This window comes from Lynx rufus, unplaced genomic scaffold, assembly GCF_022079265.1.
Source record: "Lynx rufus isolate CCGP_SWC_20201006 ecotype Redwood Valley unplaced genomic scaffold, mLynRuf1.p SCAF_15, whole genome shotgun sequence".
Classification (NCBI taxonomy): domain Eukaryota; kingdom Metazoa; phylum Chordata; class Mammalia; order Carnivora; family Felidae; genus Lynx; species Lynx rufus.
The window spans coordinates 49,463,157-49,485,725 of record NW_025814829.1 but is presented as its reverse complement, the minus strand read 5'-3'; the positions used below and the strand labels follow the sequence as shown (position 1 = coordinate 49,485,725).

General features: G+C 38.0%; 1 protein-coding gene across 4 annotated transcripts in view; it reads left to right on the top strand.

Annotated features, from left to right (window-relative positions):
• Positions 1-22,569, top strand: part of DNM3 (dynamin 3) — a 559,767-nt gene that overhangs the window by 143,698 nt on the left and 393,500 nt on the right. For all 4 annotated transcript variants that reach the window (XM_047077325.1, XM_047077324.1, XM_047077323.1 and 1 more), the window contains exons 3-4: positions 10,692-10,841; positions 11,966-12,169. In XM_047077325.1, the coding sequence (XP_046933281.1) occupies positions 10,692-10,841; positions 11,966-12,169 (354 nt within the window). The remainder of the gene's footprint in view (positions 1-10,691; positions 10,842-11,965; positions 12,170-22,569) is intronic.

Below are 22,569 nucleotides of genomic sequence, written 5' to 3'. Positions count from 1 at the left end.
TGAAGAAAGAGAAAAGTCAGGAAAGTTGGAATAATGGGAGTCCATGAAAGAGGATGTTTTGAGGTAGAAGAGGAAAATCATGTCAAAGGCTGCTGACACTTAGAATAATTATTCACTTTGCAATTTTTTGGCCAAGAGCTTCACATGCTTCTTATTGGGTTTCTGTATTTGAAATACAGTTTATCTCTTGTGTGTTTTACATGGAAACTATGAGGATGGAATAGAGTTGATTTTTGGTATACTCTTTGAGATCCTTTGAAAAAATATGGAACTAAGTTGGGCTATTTAGCTATTACAGCTGCTGATTCTGAGTATTTTGGACACTTGTGGTGGAATATGTCATATGGATTCCTATTGCTGGTGGGACTTCTGTCAAGTGCTGGCTGGCTTTGGTTTCATGTGCCAGCACTAATTCAGTTATCTGGAGCCACTTAACTTTCACTAGCAGGCTCAGCCTAACCCAGGCTTCAGAACCAGCTCTGCTCTTAGGCAAGAAAACTGTAAAGCCATTATTGAGCTGTAAATATCAAGGCAGCATTGATATTAACTTGTCTTCACCCTAAGGTCTGTGTAAGTGGCTTTGGCTTTGTATCCTACGAAAAAGTCTCGAGTTTGCGTCTTGGTTTTCTACCTGGTATCCTCTGGCTCACTTGGGTCTGGAGTTCTCTTTTGATCTCCTCTGCCTCTGGAAGTACCAGAACCCTGATCCTAAAGGGTAGATTTGCATCTGATCTCTGATACCTGCTCGGCACCCACCTTTTTTTCTACTATGAAATCTTGGCCCTATTTATTCCCATCCCACCCCAGAGTTGTTGTTAACTCCTCTTCTTCTTCTTCTTCTTCTTCTTCTTCTTCTTCTTCTTCTTCTTCTTCTTTTAATGTTTAGTTTTGAGAGAGAGCGAGAGGGAGAGGAAGAGAGAGAGAGAGAGAAAACAAGAGAGAGAGAGAGAGAACAAGCTGGGGAGGGGCAGAGACAGAAGGGGACAGAGGATCTGAAGTGAGCTCTGTGTTGACCGTAGAGAGCACGATGTGGTGCTTGAATTCACGGAACTGTGAGATCGTGACCTGAGCCAAAGTCAGACACTTAACCAACTGAGCCACCCAGGTGCCTGTTCTTAACCCTTCTCCTGAGACTTTCACCTTTCACCCACTGCTGAACTCTCTTAGGTTGTTTTATTTTAGATTTCCCTTTTTTTCCTGATTGCTAGACTTTCCATGTTTACCTTAGGGACACAATTGAATTTTGCTTCAAATCTGGGTCTATATAATTCATATCTAACTCACCCTGTTACTTATTTAACCACATTTCTTAGGATCTTGTCTTCAATTTGGAATGACTTGAAGCGTTAATGGAAGCATTTTTTTTTTCAAAACTGATACTGATCAATGGTATGCAAAGTGGACTGCTTTGAAGAAGAAGGAAGGAATCCACAGATGTTCTTTACTCTAAATAAAGTAGGCATTAGGGAAACACAGATGAGTAAAATGTAGCCTCTTTTCTTGAGGAAATATGTTTTTAAATATAGTCCTACATAGATACTTTACAGCCAGTGAATTCAGCTAGTCACATTGAAAACTATTCCCTGTTTATGCGACCCACGTACTCTATTTTCAGTGGAGCCCTATGCTCACAAAACATTGCTATTAAAACACTTCAGAAGTAAGACCCAGTTAAAGTATTGAGGACACCAGTTCTTAGAATAAAGATTGACAAGAGGTTATGTGCATGTGTTCCATAATTATTCTTTACTTAACCTTGATTAATTGCAACATATGCGTGTTTTTCCACATGGAAGGGGCATATTGGAAATATTTAAATTGTTATGGTCGTGCTGTGCTTTTCACAGATGATTGGAATGCTGCCCGGCATAAACCATCTCATCCTTCCCCCAAACAACTTGTCAGTTGTTTAACCTAGCATAATTTGTTTTTCATGACCATTAGAAATGACAGTGCTAAAATGTTTTACAGGGAAATAAAAATAAAAAAGAGTGATAGCTCTGATTTTTTAATACTCTTCTTTTTTTCCCACATTCTTTGATATAAAAATGTATCTTAACCTTTGCTTCAAATGTTGTCTATTTTCTTTTCTTTTTTAAAAAAATTTTATTTAATTTATTTTTTAAATTTACATCCAAGTTAGCATGTAGTGCAACAATGATTTCAGGAGTAGATTCCTTAATGCCCCTAACCCATTTAGCCCATCCCCCCTCCCACAACCCCTCCAGCAATCCTCTGTTTGTTCTCCATATTTAAGAGTCTCTTCTGTTTTGTCCCCCTCCCTGTTTTTATATTATTTTTGTTTCCCTTCCCTTATGTTCATCTGTTTTGTATCTTAAAGTCCTCATATGAGTGAAGTCATATGATATTTGTCTTTCTCTGACTGACTAATTTCGCTTAACATAATACCCTCTAGTTCCATCCACATAGTTGCGAATGGCAAGATTTCGTTCTTTTTGATTGCTGAGTAATACTCCATTGTATGTGTATGTATGTGTGTATACACACACACACACACACACACACACACACCACATCTTCTTTATGCATTCATCCATCAGTGAACATTTGGGCTCTTTCCATACTTTGACTATTGTTGATAGTGCTACTATAAACATTGGGGTGCATGTGCCCCTTCGAAACAGCATACCAGTATCTCTTGGATAAATACCTAGTAGTGCAATTCCTGGGTTGTAAGGTAGTTCTGTTTTTAATTTTTTGAGGAACCTCCATACAGTTTTCCAGAGTGGCTGCACCAGTTTGCATTCCCACCAGCAGTGCAAAAGAGATCCTCTTTCTCCGCATCCTCACCAACATCTGTTGTTCCCTGACTTGTTAATATTAGCCATTCTGACCGGTGTGAGGTGGTATCTCCTTGTGGTTTTGATTTGTATTTCCCTGATGATGAGTGATGTTGAACATTTTTTCATGTGTCGGTTGGCCATCTGGATGTCTTTGGAGAAGTGTCTATTCATGTCTTTTGCCCATTTCTTCAGTGGATTATTTGTTTTTTGGGTGTTGAGTTGGATAAGTTCTTTATAGATTTTGGATACTAACCCTTTATGATATGTCATTTGCAAATATCTTCTCCCATTCTGTCAGTTGCCTTTTAGTTAAATGTTTGCTATTTTTAACACTGGGTAGACAGGAATGATTTTTAAAACTAGGAGTCTTATTCTGCAAAATGAAAACATACTATGAATTTCAGCAATACAGGTTATACTGAGACCATAGAATTTCATGGATGCATTATCAGGGTTTCAGTGATAATATGCACATAAACTTCATCCTTTATATGAGCCTGTGGCTAAGTTGGGCTGAAGTCTGGAATTGTTTGAGGAAGAGACCATTTCATGTACCCAACTACCAAGCATTTAGAATAAAAGGAACACTGAAAACATGCCAAGAGAAGGTGTACCACTGGACACCGTATCTTTCTATGAAAAAGAATATATCTCAACCACAAGATAAAATTGTTAGGACTTCCGACATATTAGTTTGCCACAGTGTAAAAGTCTCAGGAGACACACATTTACTAGCTCTTAAAAAGTCTAGCTGTTGATCAGCTAGTATAGCCTGTTCTGTAGATTTTGGTTTAGGTTTAGAATTTTCTTCATCCCCAAACTCATATGAACATTCTCTTAGAGGTGAGTATAGTAAGTGATGCATTACTCTTGTGATAATCCTTTTAAGATTTTCATCTACAATTGTATTTTTGGACAGCAGAGAAGTAAAGCTGTCATCTTTTAAATTCTACATTGCTAATAAAGATTTATTTAGGATTCTGTGATGATACAAGCTGACTGATAATCCTCCTCAATAGCAACTGTGGTCAGTTGTTCAAAAACATTCATGCCACCTCTGCTATCCACCTGTTTATGGTCCGCTTGGTAGGGAGCAGGGATCCCATGACAGTACTGGCTTATCTTGTTTCTTTTTTTAAAAAAAATTTTTTTTAATGTTTATTTATTTTCGAGACAGAGAGAGACAGAGCATGAACGGGGGAGGGGCAGAGAGAGAGGGAGACACAGAATCGGAAGCAGGCTCCAGGCTCTGAGCCATCAGCCCAGAGCCCGACGCGGGGCTCGAACTCACGGACCGCGAGATCGTGACCTGAGCTGAAGTCGGACGCTTAACCAACTGAGCCACCCAGGCGCCCCTGGCTTATCTTGTTTCTAATAAGACATACCTTATTGGCAATATAAACCTGTAGCTATGAATTGTAACATATTTTTCTAATGAGGAATTAGGATGTGTGATCTGACTATCACTATACTGTTAGATGCAAGGGGACATAGACCTGGGAGTCTCCAGAACTGGGTAGGGATGGATTGCAGGTAGCTTCCTTCTGGCAGCTCAGAGTAGGTTTTGCCTGAATTCCATCCTGTAGGATGAATTGCCTTCTAAGAGGTTCCTGGGGACCCATAGAAAAGAGGATTTTGTGGGTATTGCCCACTGGTTCTTCTGATATGCTGGGCAGGTATGAATCCCAGTGATGGACATAGATTAGACCCAGTTGACATCCCTGTTATGGTTACTCTTAGGTCACTCATTTTGGATCACTGTGTGTGTGTGTGTGTGTGTGTTACATTTTGTGGTAGAAATAATAGGGTTTGTAGAGTTTAACCAGTAAGAATATATACAGAAATGTTTTTTTTTAAGACATAAAAGGATTTTACACAAATATGGTAAGTCCCTACTCTTACCTAATGAATTTCACCACCATCACCTCTACTTGTTTGTCAACTCTCATTGTTCTGTTTCTTTTCTGTTCCCTTGGAGGAATTGGCGTATTTGTTTCTAATTCCTTTTGTCCCTTCCTTAAGATATCACATCAGCACTTGTTTTTTTCTCAGTTCTGGATTGCCAACTTTTCCATGGTATGGATTAATGCCATCAACCTATGAACATGTTAGTCTACCCATCTTTATAAAGCCCTCCCTTGACCTCACATCCCTCTCTAGTTGCCCTCTCACTTCTTCCTTCTCCTTTACAACAAAAAATGAAAACAATTGTCTACAATCAGTCTCTACTTCTTCTCCTCCCCTTCTCTCTTAAATCTGTTCCAGTCAGGCTATCAGCCACCCCACTCCACTGTAACAGCTCCTGTCAACCTCCTGAAGGACTATCAAGTTGCTCAATTCTGTGATCCATTCTTAGTTCTCATCTTACCTGACATGTTGGCAGTATTTGATGGAGTGGAAGGTCTCTTACCTTCATGAAAAACCCTTTCTACTTAGCTTTGGGTCACCTCTTTTTCAGTTTCCCCCCTATCTTGTTAACCACTCCTGCTCACTTTATCTCCTGACTTCTAAACATTGGAACACTCAGGGCCTAGTGCTCTGGCCCCTTCTCCATCTAACTCTCGCTTAGTGATCTCATCTCTTGTCTGACTTTAATGAATTCCAAATATATATTTCTAGCTTTGGACTCCTCCCTAGATGAAAGACTAATGTGTCTAGCCCCAAAGGCATTTTTGTGCTAATTAGAAAAAGCTGCTCTTTTCCTCAAGCACTTGACTGCCATCTTCTGGAAATTTTTCAGAATAAATAAACACTTAACACATGACTGCAAATGTGAGTGGTATCTCTTACAGCTGTGTAATCCTCAACCATTAGCAGCAGTTCTGTTTCTCCACTTGGGTGGTGTATAGTGGGCAATGCAAGCTTAATAGGTCCCCAGTCAAACTCCTGATTCCCAACCCCCATCTCCCTATCCTCTTCCTTTCAGTCTTTTCTATTTCAAAATTCTTCCTATTGCTGAGGTCAAACTCCTTGAAGTTGTTCTTGATTTCTCTCTTTTGCCTATACCCCATCTTTAATTCATCAGCAAATCCTATTGTTTTTCCTTCAAAGGACACTAGAATTTAGCCACTTCTCACCCCTCCCACTGCTGCTTCCCTAGTCCAAGCTCCATCATCTCTCACCTCCATTATCCCAGTAGTATCCCAGCTCAATAGACAATAGACAATAGAGTCCTTATTGTCTATTCTCAACACTGTAGCCACAGACCTAAAACCTAGGTCATGGGGCACCTGGGTGGCTCAGTCAGTTGAGTGTCCAACTCTTGATTTCGGCTCAGGTCATAATCCCAGGGTTGTGGCATTGAGCCCTGCATTAGGCTCCCTGATGAACGCACAACCTGCTTGGGATTCCCTCTGCCCCCTTCCCCACTCACACGTGCATGCTTTCTCTCTCTAATATGAAATAAAACCAACCAACCAACCAACCAACCTAGGTCACATCAGGTCTCTCCTCTACCCCAAACCCTTCAAGTGTTCTACTATTCAATCAGAGTAAAATTTAAAGTCTCACGGGCTTCACACAATCCAGGTCTGTACCACAGCTCTGACCTCATCTCTTTTCTCTCTCTCCCATATGCTCTGTGATCCAGGCATGTTGACCTTGCTCTTGTTCCCAGATGCTTCCAACTTCACGTATTCTGCTGGGATGTTCCTATATAAAACATTGCTTGCTCCCTTCTTTTCTTCAGTTTTTGCTCAGATATCACTTTGTCATATCAGAGAAACTTTCCTCAACCAAAGCATATAACGAAGCAATCCTCCTGCCCTAGCATTTGATGTTTCCCTTACTCTTCACTTTTCTCCATAAGACTTATCATCTGGCACACCCACATTGTTTACTGTTTCATCTCATGCAGATTTAAACTTTGTGAGGTTAGACACTTATTTTTTTTCCTCCTGCAATTTCTAAAATAGTGCTTGGTGAGTAGTAAAAGCTCAAAATATTACTTGAATAAATAAATGAATACCAGCATCTCTAAATCTTTCTGTGGGACCCTATCCTTAAAAAGACACAAAGGTTTGAGAGTGTCCTGCACAATTCTAATCTCCAAATTTCAAAATAAAAGCATTTTTATAGGAGTCCAAGAATGAATTTAAATATAATTTGAAACTTGCATTGATTTTGCCTCTTTCTTTCTGGAAGGGCACTGGTTTCCTATGGAGAAAGCAGGTAGGTGCCCTCTAGTGGCACCGAGAGAAATCTACATTTGTGTCACTTGAATTCTTGATAGTAACATAATTGAAAATATAGTCCCTGATCCAGAAGCTTATTAATTTTATGAAAGTAATAATTATGATAGCCATAAGTCCTCAAGTGTGCATTTAACACAAAATTTGTTGAACTGAAAAATTACAGTTCCATTTCTTATAAATTATTTATGACTCATTTTTACATATTAATTTTTGTTTTCTGAGATCTGACATCCTTTGTTCCTCTTTATTTTTCTTATTGTTTTATCCTCTACTTATCTCTAACCTCTTATGTTCACATGATACTGGCCAATCCCCTGAGTAGATAAATGAAATAAAGGCTCAATTTTCTGGGAATTTATATGCTAATAAAAATGGTACCTGTGAGGGCAAACATGTGAGAGAACATGCCCAGTGATGCAGTAATCTCCGCAGGCCAGAACTCTGAAGTCTCTTCAACCTTTACTGTGTATACTTCAACCATTGAGGAATGAACTCAAGCCTTAGCTGGCCATTTTTTCAAAAGTGACACATACTATATGGAGAAAGTAAGAAAGAAAAATATTCATGTTCACCTACATTGACAGTAAAGTCTGAAATGAAGTAAAGTCTCTGATTATCATTCTAACTTTTGAAACGTTAGGCCTTTACAGTTCTTTGGGAAATTAAAACTTAAACTAGTTGGTCCAATTCAGGAGCCATGACCTTTCCAGTCCTGAGTAGCAGGGGTGGCTCTGGGAAACCCATGTCTGACATCAGGAGGCCTGAGCAATGATCAGACAAGCATTTTTGGAAGGTGGTAAGAAAAGCTCAGGAAGAAGATGAACTCCTGGTGCTAGAGCTCAGAATAATCCTGGCCATTTTACAGGGAGGAGACTTTGTCTGAATAGTTAGCTCCAGGGGGCAAAAGTTGGACAAAGGAAATACGATTAGAAAGCAGATTTCATACCATCATTAAGAAACGTTTTCCAGGGGCACTTGGGTGGCTCATTTGGTTAAATGATGGACTCTTGATTTCGGCTCAGGTCATGATCTCATGGTTCGTGAGTTTGAACCCTGCATTGGGCTCTGCACTGACAGTGTGGAGCCTGTGCTGACAGTGTGAGCGGGGGAGGGGTAGAGAGAGAGAGAGGGAGAGAGAGAGAGAATCCCAAGCAAGCTCCACATTCAGTGCGGAGCACCAGGAGGGCCTTCATCTCATGACCATGAGTCTAGAATCCCAAATCAAGAGTCGGGTGCTTAACCAGCTGAGCCACCCAGGTGCCCCCAAATGGTAATTTTTTTTTTTAAGTCTAATAGTGTCAGCTTCCTTTTTGAGTTGTGCTATCATATACCTGACACATCTGGAGGTACGAATAGAAATCAATAGCACAGCAGTTAGTAAGATGTTACTGAAACTCAACCCAATTTTCCGTTATTACATATAGTTTAGAGTTTTTCCTACTTCCTACTAATTTTTTTTTTTAGATTGCAGGTAAATATTTTCCTTGATCTAAAACTCTATTTTTGGCCATCTGGATGTCTTCTTTAGAGAAGTGTCTATTCATGTTTTCTGCCCATTTCTTCACTGGGTTATTTGTTTTTCGGGTGTGGAGTTTGGTGAGCTCTTTATAGATTTTAGATACTAGCCCTTTGTCCGATATGTCATTTGCAAATATCTTTTCCCATTCCGTTGGTTGCCTTTTAGTTTTGTTGGTTGTTTCCTTTGCTGTGCAGAAGCTTTTTATCTTCATAAGGTCCCAGTAATTCACTTTTGCTTTTAATTCCCTTGCCTTTGGGGATGTGTCGAGTAAGAGATTGCTACGGCTAAGGTCAGAGAGGTCTTTTCCTGCTTTCTCCTCTAAGGTTTTGATGGTTTCTTGTCTCACATTTAGGTCCTTTATCCATTTTGAGTTTATTTTTGTAAATGGTGTGAGAAAGTGGTCTAGTTTCAACCTTCTGCATGTTGCTGTCCAGTTCTCCCAGCACCATTTGTTAAAGAGGCTGTCTTTTTTCCATTGGATGTTCTTTCCTGCTTTGTCAAAGATGAGTTGGCCATACGTTTGTGGGTCTAGTTCTGGGGTTTCTATTCTATTCCATTGGTCTGGCACATGAAAAGATGTTCAGCGTCACTCCTTATCAGGGAAATACAAATCAAAACCACACTCAGGTATCACCTCACGCCAGTCAGAGTGGCCAAAATGAACAAATCAGGAGACTATAGATGCTGGAGAGGATGTGGAGAAACGAGAACCCTCTTGCACTGTTGGTGGGAATGCAAATTGGTGCAGCCGCTCTGGAAAGCAGTGTGGAGGTTCCTCAGAAAATTAAAAATAGACCTACCCTATGACCCAGCAATAGCACTGCTAGGAATTTACCCAAGGGATACAGGAGTACTGATGCATAGGGGCACTTGTACCCCAATGTTCATAGCAGCACTCTCAACAATAGCCAAATTATGGAAAGAGCCTAAATGTCCATCAACTGATGAATGGATAAAGAAATTGTGGTTTATATACACAATGGAATACTACGTAGCAATGAGAAAAAATGAAATATGGCCTTTTGTAGCAACGTGGATGGAACTGGAGAGTGTAATGCTAAGTGAAATAAGCCACACAGAGAAAGACAGATACCATATGGTTTCACTCTTATGTGGATCCTGAGAAACTCAACAGGAACCCATGGGGGAGGGGAAGGAAATTAAAAAAAAAAAAAAAGAGGTTAGAGTGGGAGAGAGCCAAAGCATAAGAGACTGTTAAAAACTGAGAACAAACTGAGGGTTGATGGGGGGTGGGAGGGAGGGGAGGGTGGGTGATGGGTATTGAGGAGGGCACCTTTTGGGATGAGCACTGGGTGTTGTATGGAAACCAATTTGTCAATAAATTTCATATATATATAAAAAAAATAAATAAAACTCTATTTTTCTTGAGAAATTGTCTTTTCAATTACACAAATTGGTGTGGTATCTTGAATAGTATATTTTAAAGCTAAGATATTCCATATATTGTTTATCTTTAAAGAATTAAGTAAATTTTGTTTCTAAACCATCTTGCCTTCTAAAGGTATCTTTATATAACTTAGCATTCCCTCTTAATAAAATGGTGATATGAAAAAGGACATGCTAATAAGATTAGTAATAAGATTAGGTAGGCTTTGTATGTACCCTAGACTTAATTTCTTTGACAATCAGATGCTGTTTGCTTTATCATTTGGAGGGCCAACATTCTCTTTAAGTCATGCTTAATTGCTTATCTGAAAATTAGCAAATTTAGCATTCTTAGCATTTGTGCTATGTTTGATATTTCTAAAGTGTTAGCTGTGTTTCTTAGTAACTGCTATATTCTCTCATTTTATTTATTTTTTTTTTAATTTTTTTTTCAACGTTTTTAATTTATTTTGGGGACAGAGAGAGACAGAGCATGAACGGGGGAGAGGCAGAGAGAGAGGGAGACACAGAATCGGAAACAGGCTCCAGGCTCCGAGCCATCAGCCCAGAGCCCGACGCGGGGCTCGAACTCACGGACCGCGAGATCATGACCTGGCTGAAGTCGGACGCTTAACCGACTGCGCCACCCAGGCGCCCCATATATTCTCTCATTTTAATGGCTACAGAGACAATATTGGATACTTTGCCTTGTAATTAAAGAAACATTGTTTCCTTATAATTATTGCAAGAATGCATAGATTTTAAGTTGTGCTAATTTGTCTTTTGTAGAGTATGCTGAATTTCTACATTGCAAAGGAAAAAAATTTACAGATTTTGATGAAGTTCGCCATGAGATTGAAGCAGAAACAGATCGAGTGACTGGAATGAATAAAGGCATTTCCTCCATACCCATTAATTTACGGGTCTATTCTCCACATGGTAAGTAAAATAACAAAATTCTAAATTTTTTTCCTCAAAAATCTTTGCATTAATTGACATGCATTATTTGTGCAGAAGATGGTTTGTTCTCTCAAAAAGTACTGGGTTTCTAGGATAGTGTTTGGATACTACCATAAATGGTATGATTCAAAGAGCTCACAGATTTATGGGAAAGCAGGAGATGACTTTTAAAAAGATCAGAATTGAGTAAGTCACTTAAAATTTTTTCTTTATTTTAAACTCTTAGACTTTCTAAGAGGTATGCGTGAAAACTTCTATTTTTTAATATCTTCAGTTTTAGCAAGAATCTTAGAGGTACATGGATGGTACTGTAGTAGAGTCTTCTGCTATTGGATTTTCTTATAGTGCTATATATTTCTATTTATTCTCTTCCTGAGGCATCAACTCTGATTTTTTTCCAGACTATCAGAAGAAACTTATAAATTACATAACCAGTTCATGGCGTATGATATGGAATAACCTCTATCCTGACTAAATTTTCAGTGGGGCAGATTTTCATGTCGGTGCCACCCCTGTCGTGTGCAGAGAACGATAGCCAGGCTGCTGCTGGAGTCACTGACTCAGGGGTAGTTTCCTGCCCTCCTGGTGGTACTCCATGAGTCTGGGCACATAGCCTGCACCGTAACCTCATGGTACCACAAATGACTAACAGCTGTCCAGTAGGCTGAGCGGCTAACCCTCTCTAGATAATATATAATGCTTTTGAAGGGAAGGACAAATCTTACCCTAAGAATTTTTACACTATTTGAAGGCAATTGTACAAGACCAGCAGCCAGCGTATGCACTTTATTGTTCAGTGTTTGAATTATAACACACTAGTTACAGATATGACAGCTCTCTCTTAGATATGCAAATCAGTGCCTTTCAAATTATGTTAAGATAATTATTTGGCATAGCACAATCATGTCACAAAAATAAAGAAAACTAACAAAGCCATTTTGTATTCTGTGCTTTCTATTCTACACACATGAGTTGGAGTTAACTCAACACACAGTATATAAAGCTGAGCTTGTTTTACTTCTACTGAAGAGACTGGTGATTTTTCATTATTGATATTTTTTAGCATTGAGGGTATATGTAAGACTCCTTTTTTTTCCACACAGTGTTAAATCTCACACTTATCGACCTACCTGGAATTACTAAAGTGCCCGTGGGAGATCAGCCACCAGATATTGAGTATCAGATCAGAGAAATGATTATGCAGTTCATCACGCGGGAGAACTGTCTCATTTTGGCTGTTACTCCAGCCAACACCGATCTTGCAAACTCAGATGCATTGAAGCTAGCTAAAGAAGTTGATCCTCAAGGTGAGTGTGTGGCTTTTAGGATGGAAGAGAATTAGTTTAACATGTCAAGAGTTTGGGTATATTTCAAGGTAACACAAATTCCATAACTTAATTTCATTATTAATTTAATTAGCCATTATTAATATTGTTAGATTTTTTTAACTTAAGATGCTGAAAGAAAAATGACTAGGGGATATAGTCTAAACCTATGTAAATAAATGTAAGATTAAGTGAGATCCAAGAAAACAGATATTTCTAATCCTTATGAACTACTTATTTTAAAAAGCAAATAAAATAAACTGCTGGTACAGAAATCAGATAGTCCCCTCAGTTATTGAAAGAGTTACCTGAATATAGGGAGGGAGGGGCATAGAGAGAGGGGACAGAGGATCTGAAGCAGACTCTGCACTGATGGCACAGAGCCCAATGTGGGGCTCGAACTCACAAACTGTGAGATCACAACCTGAGTCGAAGTCGGACACTTAATGGACTGAGCCACCCAGGTGTCCCTAATGCATGTAAAATATTATTTAGCTTATAATTACTTGAAATAAGCACATATTGTAAAAGCAGAGATTTATCTTATTTATGCTGATGTTTTGATTTTTTTCTTTTTGGGAGCTAACAATAGTTTATCTTCAGAGACCCCAAAATGGGGCTCTGTGTGTGTGTGGTGTGTGTGTGTGTGTGTGTGTGTGTGTGTGTGTGTGTGTGTGTGTGTGTTTAAAGTCATTATGGAAGGGCACTCAATGATGTATCTATTCAGTGTGGAGATACATGTTCCCCAATTCTAGGAATTATTTTTGATAACTAATTGCCCCTACTTTCTCTGTTCTCTTTATCTGGAATTCATATTATTAGTATGTTAGAACTCCTGGATTAACCTTATTTTAAAAAAAACCTCCTCTTTTATTCTTTGTCTCTATGTTCTACCATTTGCAAAATTTATTCCTCTAATTAATTTTTCATTTCTGACATCATTTAAAGAAGTCCCAACAGCATTTTCTCATTTTGTGAATGTTATTTTTATTTTTTAAAATAGCATCATCCTCTTGGTTTTGCAAGTACACTATCTTCTCTAAAGATTTTAATGAGAGATCTTTTGAAGCTTTCCTTTTGTAATTTACAATGTCTCTGAGTCCATTTTTTTCTGGTCATTTTTCTTGGTCACTGTCTTTGATGTCACACCCTTTTTTCAAATGATTGGCGATCTTTTGCTGCTTGCTCAGATACAAGAGTAGAGCACTAATAAGCTGACAGAAATTCTGTATGTGTCTGCATGAGATTCATTGACTAATGGGCATTATCATAGGGTGACTGGGCTGGCCATTTTGTTGGGAGCCTTCCTCAGCTGCTATTAGATGCTACAAGTATTTCCACTTGAGCTGGTCTGATGTAAACCTAATGTCCAGTGTTCTCAGATGGAAGAGGAAGAATTGTTGTCATGGCGACATGGGGTGGTTCTCGCTGTTTAGCATGTAGACTCCTAATGAATCCTTCCGTTTTCATAATGGCATTCCTAAAGGTCTTCCTCAGTCCACAGTCCCTCTATCCTCTTCTGAAAGTAAATCTTCAGTATTCTGCTGAGGTTAAGGAGGAGTAGCTATGTGGTTATGCAAGATGGGGGAAAGGGTCTGGAGGTCTAACAACATCATATAGACATTTTCAGCAAATTCTTCCATTTTTAGCTCCTCTTGCACCCTGGCCTTGGTGCATTTAGTTTTTAAACCTTTCCAGAGTTCTTCATCAGTGATTGTTTTACTTCTTTGTGGCTTCCTTCAGCATCTCTGACATTGGTGCTTGCAACCAAGGAGGTGGAAGTTACAGGTGGCTAGATGGGGACCATCACCAGGGCTCTCCAAAATCAGTGGCGCGGGAAAGCCAGACTAAGGAGTGGGGCCGGGGTCTAGTTATAAAAATGATGCTGTAACACCCCTGTCTCAGCAACCTTCTTGTCTCACAGAAGACAAAGCCATCGATATCTTATGGGAGCAGAGGTAGCAATTCTATCGGTGGATTCTAGCAAGTGCAGCACAATCACATTCCTAAAAAGTCCCCTCGAAGTTGAGATGAAACTTCATGGAGAGTACAAATGATATCCCCCAATCTCTGATTCTAGTTTTGTCAGTCTTTGGTTTTGTCTCCTTGGAGGTGGTTCTTTTCTCAGATCTATTCTCCTCACAGGCGGCAAGATGCTTGCAGTTGCCTCTGCCTTACATCCTCACAACTTCAAATATAGTAGAAGAGCCAATTGGAGAATCTTTTGTTTTTACAAATTCTGAATTTTATGAGAAATATAAACTAAAAGAAAATTGGCCAAGTAATATGTCCTGTAAAGTGTCCTCAATTCTTGAGATTCATTTAACATATTCATGTTCTATTTAACTCCTTTTGTATTGAAGGGATTGTTATTTTTTTTAATGTTTATTTATTTTGATAGAGCATGCATGTGATCGGGGGGAGGAGCAGAGAGAGAAAGAATCCCAAGTAGGCTCCGTGCTGACAGCTGCCCCCAACACTGGACTCAACCTCATGACCTGACCTGAAAGCAAGAGTCAGACGCTTAATGGACTGAGCCACCCAGGCCCCACTGTGTAGAAGGGATTATTAATGGCAATGACTATATCTCACTCCTCAGCCTCCTCAAAAGAAAATTCATTTATGACCCAAAGCAATAACTCTCATGTGATGGCATAACATTAGGTAGGAGCAATTAATATTGGTGGAGGGAATCATCAGTTTACCAGAAAGAAATCAGTCTTTACAATCTGAGAGTATTAACAGTGTGTTGTTACAGCATAAGTGAAATACATCGAGTTTTAGTCATGGATTTGTAATAGTATGCTACAAATCTGTATCCAGAAGGTTAAATTTGAACTTTTTTTCTAATTTAGGCCTGGCTTATTTTATAAGCCTGTTGTTATTAGGTGCTACTTAGAAATTGCCATCTGAATGTTCATGGACTTACCAAAATGAGCGTCATTTCTTATGGATCAGTAGAAGTCCTGCTTTGTCAAAGACAGACCTTCCTTATACCAGTTTTTCATATTCTATATGTGGTAGTTCTGAGGACAGATTTTTGTAAGTTTTGCAGATAATTGGAAGATAATTTTGCAAGTAATTAATAATTTTTCAGAAAAGAGAAAACATTCAGTGCTACTGTGTGCCATTTACTTGTCTGACTGATTCCTTCATGGTGATTGCTAAGAAGGACAAATTAATCCATTGCCTGAAAACTCTTAATAAGTATGATTCTTGCGTTAATTACTAAAAGTTCCTTGCTAGCCTCAAGGCTTATAATTTGCTTTCACATCTCTCTTTAAATTCCGTAACACTGTTACGCTCAGGAACCCTGAGAACTATCCAAAGGGTTTGCATGATGATCATGTCTCCCTCAGAGATCCATTTTGGTGTGTTGCTAACCTGTGGCTTTGACTGGTCCTGGACATCATTGAAGCTCCAAAGGAAGAGGGTTAATTCTTTCCCAAACCAATAGAGTTCAAATTCTATGTTTTCATTAGTGGTAGAAGAATTAATAGAGAAAGGAAGAAGCTGGAAAGGCCTTAGAATGTGGTGAATAGGGCTATGTTGTATTGGGATTGACAAATAGAGACTTCCATTTACTTTCTGTGCCTTTCTAGTCATTCTGTGAGTATTTTTTAAATATCTGACTCAGAGGTCTAGTTTTCCTTATAATTACCACTTTGGTAAAAAAGCAGTGACATGTGTTGTTTAGATATGTGTTGCTTAATTTCCACATGTTGGTAAAATTCCAAAATTTCCTTCTGTCATTGATTTATAATTTCATTTCATTTTGCTTAGAGAACTTACTTGGTAACATTTCATTCATTTAAAATTTGAGACTTGTTTTACGGTTTAACATGTGACCTGTCCTGGAGACTGTTCTATGTGCATTTGAGAAGAATGTGTATTCTGCCTTTGTTGGGTATAGTGTTCTGTAGATACTTGTTAGGTCTATTTGGTTTATAGTACTACTCAAATACTGGTATTCTGTCTGGCTGTTCTAGTATTGAAATTGAGACATTAAAGTCTACCACTATTATTGATGAGTTATCTATTTCTCCCTTCAATTGTGTCAGCTTTTGCTTTATGTATTTTGAGACGCTGTTGTTAGGTGCATTTATACTTGTTATGTCTTCTTGATGGATTGGCCTTTTGATCATTACAAAATGTCTTTTTTTGTGTCCAGTAACAATTTTTTTTTAAATGTTTATTTATTTTTGAGACAGAGAGAGACAGAGCATGAATGGGGGAGGGGCAGAGAGAGAGGGAGACACAGAATCGGAAACAGGCTCCAGGCTCTGAGCCATCAGCACAGAGCCTGATGCGGGGCTCGAAATCACGGACCGCGAGATCGTGACCTGGCTGAAGTCGGACGCTTAACCGACTGCGCCACCCAGGCGCCCCAACAATTTTTGTCTCAAAATTTATGTTTGATGTTAGTATAACCATTCCAACTCTCCTTTGGTTACTGTTTTCCAGGTATATCTTTTTCCATCATTTACTTTCAACCTATATGTGTCTTTGAACATGAAATATGTCTCTTGTAGACAGCGTGTGGTTGGATCATTTTTTAAAACCCATTTTCCAATATTTGCCTTTTGACCAGAGTGTTAAATCCATTTCCATGTTATGTAATTACTGATAAGGCAGAATTTATATCTGTAGTTTGCTATTTGTTTCTGTATGTATTATGTCTTTTGTTTGTCTATTTCTTTATTAGGAGTAGAGAAATAATTTTTTGTTAAAAATATATTTCCTGCTGTACCATTTTAATTCCCTTGTCATTTATTTTAATATTTTTAAAGTTATTTTTTACAGGTTGCCATGGAATTATAATTAACATCTTAACTTCTAACAATATAGTTTATATCTAGTACAACTTAATTTCAACAGTCCACAAAAATTTCCTCCCATGTAGCTCCATTTCCTCCCTTTGTTATGTGCTGTAATCACTACCTATCAACACAGGCATATAACTATTTCTTTATGCAGCTGTCTTTTAAATCAGAAAGGAGAAAAAAGAGTTACAAACCAATAATAACACATTTATATTTTCTTTTACCTACATAGCTACTTTCACCAGTGTTCTTTATTTATTTGTGTGGATTTGAGTTACTGTCTAGTGCCCTTTCTTTTCATCCTGAAAGACTCCAGTTAGTATTTCTTTCTTTTTTTTTTAATGTTTATTTTATTTTTGAGACAGAGAAAGACAGAGCACAAGTGGGGGGGGCAGAGAGAGAGGGAGACACAGAATCTGAAACAGGCTCCAGGCTATGAGCTGTCAGCACAGAGCCCGATGCAGGGCTCGAACCCACGAACTGTGAGATCATGACCTGAGCCGAAGTCGGATGCTTAACCAACTGAGCCACCCAGGCGCCCCCAGTTAGTATTTCTTATAGGGCAAGCCTCCTAGTGTGGGATTCTCAGTTTTTATTTATCTGGGAATGTATTAATTTATCCTTAATTTTTGAAGGAAAATTTTTAGTTGTCTTCCCCCTCCCCCGCTACTTTTTGAGTATGTCATCATCTCATTACCTTCTGACCTCTGTGGTTTTCTGATGAGAAATCAGCTGTTAATCTCATTCAAGACCCCCTTGAATATGATGGATTTTTCTCTCTTGCTGCTTTCAAGATTTTCTCTTGGTTTTTGAGAGTTTGATTATGATATATGTAGGTGTGGATCTCCTTGATTTTATCCTATTTGGAGTTTGTTGGGGTTTTGAGATGTATAGATTAATGTTTTTCATCAAATTTGGGACATTCTCAGGCATTATTTTTTCAACTATTCTTTTTTTCTCCTCTCTGGCTCCCATGAAATGTATGTGAACATGCTTTATGTGTTTCACAGGTCTCTGAGGCTTTGTTCATTTCTTTTTTAAAACATTTTTTTTAATGTTTTATTTTTATTATTGAGATACAGAGAGACACAGAACGTGAGCAAGGGAGGGGTAGAGAGAGGGGAGACACAGAATGTGAAGCAGGCTCCAGGCTCTGAGCTGTCAGCACAGAGCCCAATGCTGGCTCGAACTCACAAACTGTGAGATCATGACCTGAGCTGAAGTTGGTCACCCAACCAACTGAGCCACCCAGGCGCCCCTCACTTATTTTCTTTATTATTGGTTCTTTTGTTTTTCTTTTCTGTTTCTTGGGTTGGAGGAATAATCCCGATTGACCTATCTTCAAGTTTGCTGATTCTTCTGCCTACTCAGATTTTCTGTTGAATCTGTCTAGGGAATTTTGTATTTTTATTATTTTAATTTTCACCTCCAGAATTTCTATTTAGTTCTTTTTAAAACTAATTCCGTCTATTGATTGATATTCTGTATTTGGTATAACATTATGCTTGTACTTCTAAAAATTATGTAGATATGGCTTTTTTTAAGTTCTTTGAACATATTTAAAATAGCTGATTTAAAGTCCTTGGCTAGTAAGTTCAATGTCTGGGCTTCCTCAGAGATAGTTTCTATTGAATGCTTATTTTCCTGTGTATAGGCCATACTTTCTTTGCATATCTTGTAGTTTTTTCATTGAAAATAGGACATGTTAAGTAATATAATGTGGTAACACTCAAAAATCAGATTCCTCTCCTCTTCCAATGATTGTTTTTGTTGCCATTTGTTGTTGCTGTTGGTATTTGTTTACTTAGTAATTTTCCTGAACTAAATCTATAAAGTCTGTATTCTTTGTTGTTATGTGGGCATTAGAGCCTTTGCTCAATTTTCTTATTAGTCAGCTAACAACTTGACAGAGATTTTCTTAAGTGTACAGGGCAAATAAGTCTCCCAGCATTTGGTGAAGGTCTTGGTGTGAATTTTGGAATATGCCTTCAATAGCAGGCAGTTTACAATTCTGCCTTAACTTTCACTTCCTGCTTGTGTAGAGGCTTAAGTTTAGCCAGAGTTTGGGGTCTTTTCAGATCTCTCCTGAGAATGTGCACAGCCCCAGGCATGCATGTAGCCTTCTAGATGCTAAATTGTACATATATACAAACCTCAATGATTCTTATCGCCACCTCATTCCCAGCTTTTCGTTTAAATTTTTTGGTCAGATTCTTCTGCCCCAACTCTTATTGCTGCTTAAAGTAGCTGTGATGTTAAATATTGCCACTGATTGTTTTTGACATGCTTCCTGGGTAAAAGGCTGTTGTGCTGAGTATACTCTGAGTCAGATCAAATAAAGAAAAGCTCTATAAATAGGTGTTTTTAGAGGATTGCTAGAGAGGTTAAATAATTACAGTTCACTGAAAATGTTATTTTTGGTGTATTCCAATCCTATTCTGTCCCCTCCAGTGGCTTCTGGCTGCTAGTTTTCACTGTGATTTGGGGGGATTTTCATTTTCAAGACTACTGTAGAGCTAAGGAGAGGGGAATGGGAATTGGAAAAGTTCAAACACCACAAATCTTGCTGATCTTACTGAGATTCAGTCATTTTTGTTGAACAAATGCTCCTCAGTTTGTTACAAGCATTCCGTTAATTTGAGAGTTCTGAAAAGTTGATTTTGACAATTTTTTGCCAGTGTTTTTGTTGCTTTTATGGAGAAATAGCCTTCCCCCTTATTCCATTCCATTATTCTTCATTCTGATCTTATGTAACTTTAATAATTGGGAAATTGTCATATAAAAGACATTTGAATTGGGATGCTGAGGGCAATCTGTTTGTGACATCTGTTACCCTGTTGGTCTTTAGGATTGATTTCACTGCCTATGCAAGTAGCCTATTTTCACCACTTCATCTTCAGCTTTCCTGAAGTTTTGCCCTTAGCTAAAGTGACCTATTTAGATAATAGAGGGCAATTCTTTATTCAAGGTACCTGAAATATAATCTTATCCACCGATGTACATAATTATATAGTTTTCTGAGAGATGGTCTAATTTAGGCAGTCACGATTTTGTACTAAATTAAGCCTCTTTGACATAGATAGGTCATTTTCAACTGGGCAGGACTTGGGTATATTTGAATATATAGTTGGGAAGTTTATGTTTGCCTAATGATATTAAAAATAAAAGCTTTTATAAAATGAATATTACTATAATGCTGGGATGTATTTGTATATGTCTTATATTAAAACAAATGTAATGGTGAATTATTCTCCCTGTATATGTAGAATGTAACACATTTGTGACTAGAGAAAGCTCAAGCTTATCTTTTGTATCATTTGTGAAAAATATTTTTACTGACTAAATGAGGATTTTTAGTAAAACTTTAAGGGGATTGGCTATACTATTTACAAGGTCAAATTCCTAGTCATTAGAACTAAATAATGTTTTACATATAATTTTTCCTGTATCATTCATTGTCTTATTATTTTAAAGTGCTCTTACATACTCTTAGTTTCACCAGAATACTGGGAGGTTCGTTTGTTGAGAGGTCCCATTTTGGGGTGAAGAAGTTTATGCAGATGTTGGTGATTTACACTATTGAATAACATGGCTGTGACCACATAGTGCACTTGTGGTAGCCCCACCCTCCTCATCTAGAGGTAGCCCCTCTACCTCATTAGACCACTTCTCAATTAATTGTTTTATTCAGTGGTGTACATAAAAGAACACAGAGCTTGGAAGGCCTGTCACTTCCCAGCTGTATGTTCTTGAGCAAGTCGTTCAACTTCTTCGAGCCTTATTATCTCATCCAGAAAATAAAACGAAGTTATCATAAACCTTGGCTCAAAAAGTTGCTATAATAATTAAATAAGATAAATGTATCTGTAAAGATAACTCTAAGCTATTAACCAAATGCTAGAAATTATTTTCCTCTTGAAAAGATTCAAAGGACACGACTTTGTTATTTTATTGTACGTAATTTATAGGGATAAGAAACCTATAAAACAATCACTAGCCTTCTGTAACCCAAACTGCTGCCTGTACTAATATGAATTAATGAAGCTTGATAACACATAGAATTATAATAGAATTATTTTGAATATTTTAATATTGTAGCATAAAAATAAAAATAATTTCAGATTCGTTTACAAATTGTTAGATTAACTGTAGGTGAAAGGAGATTTTAGCTGGGTCAGGTTGGAGCTGGGGTAGGGTGGAAGGAGGGGTCTTTACTTTGGCTTGATGGGTTTAAGGCACTGTGCCAGCTACCGCTCATAGATTTAGAGTAAGAGGGCAGACTAGGATTCTCAGCACAGTCTCACAATGATTCCTCTAATGAACACTTCCTCTAACTGTTAGGAATTTCTTCTACTCAGCTACATTAAAAATTCAGTCACTGCCTTTGTTAGTTCACTAATTTCTTGTTCAACAGACATTTATAATTCATCTTTTGAGCTAGGTAAAGTGCTCATGGTCAGTAGTATATATTCTATATGCAGGACCACCTGGTAGGAAACTGGACTATATAGATGCTCAGTATATATTTCTTTTTTTTTTAATGTTTATTTATTTATTTTGAGAGAGAGAGAGAGAGAGTGTGTAAGTGTGTGCAAGCAGGTGAGGAGTAGAGAGAGGGAGAGAGAGAATCCCAAGCAGGATCCATGCTGTCAGTGAAGATCCCAATGCGGGGCTTGAATTCATGAATCATAAGATCTTGATCTGAGCCAAAATCAAGAGCCAGACGCTTAACCAACTGAGCCACTCAGTCATATTTTTGATACATATATCAGCCCCTCAGTATGTATTTCTGATAATTTTTGTACTTTCCACTATTTAAAAAAAAGCTACTTGTTTGCATGGCATCTTTTCTTATGTGTGAGGTCATAGAAATCCCCAGGGAAAAGTATTCCAGAAGATCTGCTTTATGAACTGAACATTTTCATATTTTAGGGGATGTAATTTGGTTCACAGCATATGTCAGTTCAAGTGAAATGAGTTGTGTAGTAACACCATGTCATATGTTATAACCACAAGTGTCCTGTCAAGCAGGTGGCATTACTCAGTTTATATAGGAGGAACTGAGCTTAGAGAACTTGCTCATAATCAAACAGCTGGTAAGTAGCCGAAGCATGATATAAGCCCACATATCTCTGATAACAGCAGGTCTGGTTTGCCAATGTATCATCAATCTTTCTCACACCAACTGTGTTATAGACACTGTATTCAAGGATAATCATGAATACTTCTTAGAATTTTATAAAATTGAAGTGAAACCTGTTTAATGAAGTATTATGGTAGTAAACACAGTAAAACATTGCCAAAGTTATATTGAATTAGATTTTGCCTTACAGTTCTTTTGTAAGGCAGGTATCTATTGGAATATCTCTGCATCAATATGTGTAAGAAATAGACCACTTGGCAAACTTAAAAACTGAACTCTTAGAGCAAATATTATAAATGCTGGAGAAAGAATTGTTTTGGAAGAGTTCATGTTTACATTATCACGTGAATGCTTTTTCATTATTTCCCAAAAGCATTAATGAGCATTATTTTCAACTGGTTTCATGAGATTTTCAT